This window comes from Solanum tuberosum, unplaced genomic scaffold, assembly GCF_000226075.1.
Source record: "Solanum tuberosum cultivar DM 1-3 516 R44 unplaced genomic scaffold, SolTub_3.0 scf00177, whole genome shotgun sequence".
Lineage (NCBI taxonomy): Eukaryota > Viridiplantae > Streptophyta > Magnoliopsida > Solanales > Solanaceae > Solanum > Solanum tuberosum.
The window spans coordinates 543,344-549,711 of record NW_006239101.1 but is presented as its reverse complement, the minus strand read 5'-3'; the positions used below and the strand labels follow the sequence as shown (position 1 = coordinate 549,711).

Below are 6,368 nucleotides of genomic sequence, written 5' to 3'. Positions count from 1 at the left end.
TGACCCCCCACCAACCCCTCCAAAACAACCAAAAAATAAAATAAAAGAGTCCATAAGTGGGGGCTTTACTAATTTTTCAAAGTATATGAAGATGATATCATCAATTTACTATTTATTCAACAAACATTTTTTTTTCCTCTATATATTCTCTCATTTGCCTCCATTTTCTTCTCTTCAAACCAAATATTTCATTCTATAATTTCTCTATAATCCATTTTCATTTTTCAAATGGGTGAGGTAAATTCATCACTTATAAACCTCAAAAAAATCACATAAATTCACTTTCAAACTTACCAATTTAATTCCAATTTTTTTTTAATTTTTATTTTTTTTTAATTTGCAGAAAAAAGAAGAAACTAAAGCAGAGGTAGCAGAGAAGAAGAATGACGCCGGAGAAAAAAAGTCCGGCGCCGGTGACGCCGCCGGGAAAAAGGATGCCGGTCCCACCGCCATAGTTTTAAAACTCGATTTGCATTGTGAAGGCTGTGCCAAAAAAGTCAAACGTTTCATTCGCCATTTCGAAGGTAAAATTTATATTAATTAACTAAATATATACAAAAATTGTCATTCCAAAATCTCTTCTGAGTCGAGCCTGTTGCATCGTGGACTGCTGGAATTCCAAAATAAAACGAAAAATTGAAATATAATTTGAACTTTGAATTAAAAGAGTAAAGAATTTTAGTTTATTATTGATAAAATTGGTTCCTTGAATTCACCGGCAAATAGTACTTAACGGTTTTTTCAAGGAACCAACATTGTAGTTAAGATCCGGATTTGACGGTTAAATTTTTCGATCGAATTCAATAATTTAGTATTAATTTTAAATTTATGCTAAGAAATTTACTAAATTAATGAGTTCTTAGCTTTAGTTCAAATCACTTAATAAGGGTGGTCGAGTTGGTTGAACATTGATTTCTCATTTCATTTTTGCTCGGGATTTGCCTAGTGTAATTTACCTCTCGTGATTGTTTGGTTATTACAAATTTACCTTATGCGCACTCGATCAATATTACCTTATGTGTACTCGAACTTATAAAGTTTAAATTCTGATTCCGTCTCTTCTCTGAAGGTGTGGAGGATGTGAAGACAGATTGTGACGGTGGAAAATTGACGGTGAAAGGGAACGTGGACCCGGCATGGCTCCGGGAGAAAGTAGCGATGAAGACGAAGAAGACGGTGGTGCTCGTCTCACCTCAGCCCAAAAAGGACGCCGGCGCCGGGGATAAAAAGCCCGATGAGAAAAAGGCAGAAGAGAAAAAACCCGAAGATAAGAAGCCCAAAGAGGTAATTTCACTCTCCTTCAACACGTAATCTTATCTAATTAGATTAATTAACTAATTAGTTTAATTGAAGGGATAATAGCACTTCGGATCCCTCTACTATTGATGAATTTCAATTTTGATCCTTATGATATTCGACTAAGCACATTTTACTTTTAATTAATTTAAATATCTTTTATTTTGACTATTTTTAATTATTCTCAAATATTTAGTGAATAATATAAGGTTGATAATTCATTAAATATGTGAAAAAATTTCTCACGCATAGGGATCGAAAGTGTACGTTGCAATTTAATCATATCTCGTGAGGAACTATATCAATATTTATCAATAATTGAAGGACCAAATGTGCTATTATCGCTTAAGTTTAATTTCCATATTTATTTTTTTGATGACTAATTAAATTTGGTTTTTTTTGGTTGAACTATATTTCTGATTTATTTTTTTTAATTTTTGATATATGTTTAGCCACAAGTAAGTACAGTGGTGTTGAAGATTCGATTGCATTGTGATGGATGTGCACACAAAATAAAAAGAATTATAAAGAAAATTGATGGTAAGATATATATAGTATAGTGGATTAATTATTTAATAGTATTAATATCTGCGCGATACGCGATTAACGAAACTAATCATAGGAAATTATTATCTTATTTTGACAGGGGTAGAAGAAGTCAAAGTAGATTCGGAAAAAGATTTGGTCACGGTAAAGGGCACGATGGACTTAAAGGAATTAATTCCCTATTTGAAAGAAAAATTGAAAAGAAATATAGAAATTGTCCCACCTAAGAAAGATGATGGAGGTGGCGAAAAGAAAGAAGGTGGTGGTGGTGGTGGAGAGAAGAAAGAGAAAGAAGGCGGTGGTGGTGGTGGTGAGAAGAAAGAGAAAGAAGGCGGTGGTGGTGGAGGAGGCGGAGAGAAGAAAGAGAAAGAAGGGGGTGGTGATAAGAAGGTCGAGAGTAATGAGAAAAAAGAGGGTGAACCAAAAGCCGAAGGAAGTAAAGGTGTGGAGACAAAGTCTGAAGTGAACAAATTAGAGTATTATGGTTACAATGCACAAACACATTACGCCACGCCTATGTACAACCAAAGTTACATGAATCAAGACTATGGTGTAACAATGTACGATCCCGGTTACAACGCTCATACGGGCTACGCCATGGAGTATGGCTACCACCAACCGTCATATGTACCACCTCCTCCACCAACGACATACTTGAACAACGCACAAATGTTCAGTGACGAGAATCCTAATGGTTGTTCTGTCATGTGATTCACATGACAGATCATCAATCAATCATCTCGTTGAGGGAGAGAGTTCAAGTGAAATTGTAAATACATCAAATCAATAGTCTCATCAAGGAAATGTCTCAATATCTAAAGATAAACAATGAATTGTAATTTACAAGTTCTAGTGAGATAATTTCCCCCCTACTTAGTATTAATTTGTGGGAAAAATCACATATTATGAGACATTTAGGAAAAAATAATATGAAACGTAAACGTAATGGTATATGAGAATATAGTTTCTTTTTAGGAAATGTCATTAGGTTTAATTAGGTTTATCTTTTGACTTGTATTGTTATTAATAAATAGATAATAATATATTCAATTTTGTGACCACATAGTTTAACTTTATTTATTGTTTTCTTGTTCATTATTAACATTATCTCATTGTGCACATGTAAGCAATTATGCTAAATTTTAACCTATGGTGGCTAATAAACCACTTGGCACAGGAATATCTATAGTACAATTTTAATAGTGCCAATATTTGTTTTCATTCATATATAAATTATAAATTGATAGATTTTGCACATAAAGACATAATGGAAATATGGTTTTGGGTCACATCTAAGGGTAGTTGGATTAGCACCATCTACAATTAGACAAAATTAAAGGAATTGTTTACACCATGCATTAGCAAACTAACAAATTGTACACTCCGATATATTCTCCCGATTAGCTGGATTAAAAGAGTGATTCAGTCGATATAGATGTACGCTTAATTTGCCCAAATTTTGTATATGTATTAAGCAATTTATTAAATATTTGACTGTAAACTCAATATATTGTATATATTAGCTAACTTGAGGTGGTTTTTAGAAATACATAAATTCTAAACTCTAAATTTGCTTCCGCTGAAGTTCTAGTACTTTATATTTTGGTTATAAGTCATATTTGAGAAATGGCATCCAAGAAAAAAGTTGACAACTTCTTATTTGGATTTTCAAATCAAATATAATTAGTATCATGCTAGGGTAAACATTTTCAAAGTTGCAATAAATTTGTGATAGAAAATATATAGAAGATGGAATTCATGATAGCTAGTATTGAATTATTTTGAAGCCAATAGCATAGAGGATCAAGGTTATTAAGTCTCATCAAGAATTAGTTGATGTCAAATGATCAATTATTATGAACCACTCAAAGAGTCTAACCAATAATGATAAAATTATCTTTGTACGATATAAAATTATGAAATTGAATTATTAAATCAATTCAAGATCATACATTTTTAAATTCAAGATTTGCCTTTGTTGAAGTTCAAATGTCATAAATTTGGAATGCTTTATGCACGTTATCTTCTTCTTTTTTTCATCTTATATTATATTTTTGCCAGCTTTAATATGTGATGCACAACTTTATGATTATAAATTTAATTTACATATTTATTGTTTACATAGTCAAGTAAAACTATTATCCAAGACTTAAAAGTCATAAATAGTGGATTGACAATAATCTTATGATATTGCATTTGTTTCATTATCTATATTTATGTGACAATAATCTTATGATATTACTTATAGAATGTTAACAACTTTTTTTTTCACTTAATAAGTGAAGAGAAGAGGGAAGCAAGACTTATCGAGTTTTATAAAGTGATCCCTTCATAAGTCACTGGTGGAGGAAGCTCGAAGAGATTCCCTTCATTCATTACTAAAGCAAAAATTCTAAGTCTTTGAGTAGCTCGTGCTTTTACGAATCCTGCACACATGGGCATAGGGTTTAGTAGGCCTTCATTTCTATTGAAGCTTCGTGGACGTTGTTCCGTTCCCCAATCGGACGTTTGAATGTTATTATAGTTCGCAAGGAGTCAGAAAAAACGTATGACCTTTATTGTTGTTTGGCCTTTTTTCCGTGTGACTAGATGTTATCATATTGAAATTGAAATTTGTGGTAAAAAATATGTCATAAATTAGATATTTATATAATATAAAATAATAAATCATGTCATTAAATATAATAGGAGAAATTTAATTTAATTAAATAATTTCTAGATAAAGAAGCACAACATTCTTCTCAGAACTAATGAAAATGAAAAGTAAAACACATAAAGTGAGAGTAAATTTTATTTTTTTTATCTTGCACAAAATGGTCGTATATGATCATGTTTGAGAGTAACTAAAAAGATTTAACTTATATATTTTGACGGTATAAGTTATTCGTAAAGTTACTCATTTTCAACGTAAGTACTTTGACAAGTTATATCATGTAATAAGCAAGCCTTGTTATACAAATTATTAGTTTCACGGTTGCATATCTAATGATCATTTTAAGTAACCTACCACTATAAAAATTCTTTTACATTATGGTATGGATTAGTTTATTAGTTAATTAGTTCAACTACAAAACATTTCTTAATTGTCACATGAATCATGAAGAAATCAGCTTAAAACGGCCATTTTCCCCCTTTTTAGATATTTCAACCTTTCCATATTATATATATTATAGTAATTAGCTTAAGGTTTAAATTAAGCAAATATATTTTAAGATGTTAAACTTTAGAAGCAATGAGAAGTTGGATAAATAGGATAATTCTAGAAAATTCCAAATTGATAAAAAGTGACTTTTGGGAAGTTAGTTTAGCTATAAAAAAAAAGTGGATTAGATAAATTAATCTCTTAATTACAACTAACTGCAATTTCACTAATTAATCAATTGTTGGTATTTTTTCTATTAAAAAAAATTGTTATATACCCTTTAAACACTGCAAATAGCTTTAATATCAAGAAATTAAATATATTTGTTGCATGAAAATATCTGTTTGATTTTGCCTTTTCAATACTATATAAAGGTTAAGTATTAATTAAGCCAATACAAGGTTTAATTTCAATTAGAATAATTATATTTAGTCAAGACGGTTTTAAAAAAAAAATAGTTTTCATGGTTTGGTTGGTTAAGATGTTGATCAATTTATATAAGATACTTAATTAAATAGTCAAAGTTAGATTTATTTATATTAATTATTCAAGAGATTTGACTCTTGTTAACTTCTTTTAGCCATGATAATTGAAACAAAATAATATTTAGAGGGTCAAATAAGGTGTTAATCTTTTGTCTATCATAAAGCCATTTATTAAAAGAGCTAACTCTTATCACTTAAATAAATATTCTAAAGAGTTGTATAGGAGGAAATACGTAAAATTAAAAGACTCATTACATCAATATTATTTCAAGAAAATACCTACTTTGATGAGTAAATTATTAAAATGAGGTTTAGACCTGTCCTCTTCGCTTCTAAACTCTAAAGATATTTAGAAAAAGGAGTATTATCAGTCATTGTCTGCTGATGACAAAATGTCTCGTCAAATTAAAGGATTTCTCACTTAATTATATTTAGTTGGAAAGATAGGTGTTCGACATGCTATTTGCTTACAAACTTCTTTAGTAGGCCAAAGGTGTTATTTCTCACCTTAAGTTTATCGTTATCCTCAAACTTCAAAAACTTTTTCAACAATTGGATTTATGAAGAATGAAAAATTAATTTTAATTAAAATGTGGTTGAAAGTTCTACACACATTATAGGTCGTAATTTTTACTCTTGAGCAAAAAAAATTGGTGAAATGGTCTAATAGACCCCTGTACTTGTATGAGTTTGTATTGTGAACCCATCTACTTAACTCTTTATCAATTGAACACTTATACTTAATAAAACACAATTTATCAAACCTTTCTGACCATTGACTAGGCTTATGTGGCATCAATATGGTTGAGTTGGCAAAAGTGCGTGAATTCACTCTCGTTAAGGCGAGTGATATCCTATTTAAGTTTTAAAAAAAAATAAACAATAAAATAAAAAAACTT

The 6,368-nt window shown here is 30.1% G+C and overlaps 1 protein-coding gene across 2 annotated transcripts; it reads left to right on the top strand.

The window, feature by feature from the left end:
* Positions 1 to 118: 118 nt before the first annotated feature.
* On the top strand, positions 119 to 2,903 carry LOC102588920 (uncharacterized). 2 transcript variants are annotated; one of them, XM_015311828.1, is made up of 7 exons: positions 119 to 237; positions 344 to 524; positions 1,070 to 1,284; positions 1,749 to 1,836; positions 1,943 to 2,107; positions 2,138 to 2,149; positions 2,198 to 2,903. In XM_015311828.1, the coding sequence occupies exons 1-7, from the start codon at positions 229 to 231 to the stop codon at positions 2,551 to 2,553; spliced, it is 1,026 nt and encodes a 341-aa protein (XP_015167314.1). In that variant the 5' UTR covers positions 119 to 228; the 3' UTR covers positions 2,554 to 2,903. The 2 variants fall into 2 exon arrangements, with proteins under 2 accessions (XP_015167314.1, XP_015167315.1); XM_015311829.1 differs by lacking the exon at positions 2,138 to 2,149 and having other exon boundaries at positions 1,943 to 2,113.
* Positions 2,904 to 6,368: the final 3,465 nt, after the last annotated feature.

Excerpts from the sequence above, each read along its gene's own strand:
- LOC102588920 (XM_015311828.1), top strand. Across the intron at positions 525-1,069 it reads TTTCATTCGCCATTTCGAAG|GTGTGGAGGATGTGAAGACA; the intron begins GTAAAATTTATA and ends TCTTCTCTGAAG. Across the intron at positions 1,837-1,942 it reads AATTATAAAGAAAATTGATG|GGGTAGAAGAAGTCAAAGTA; the intron begins GTAAGATATATA and ends TTATTTTGACAG.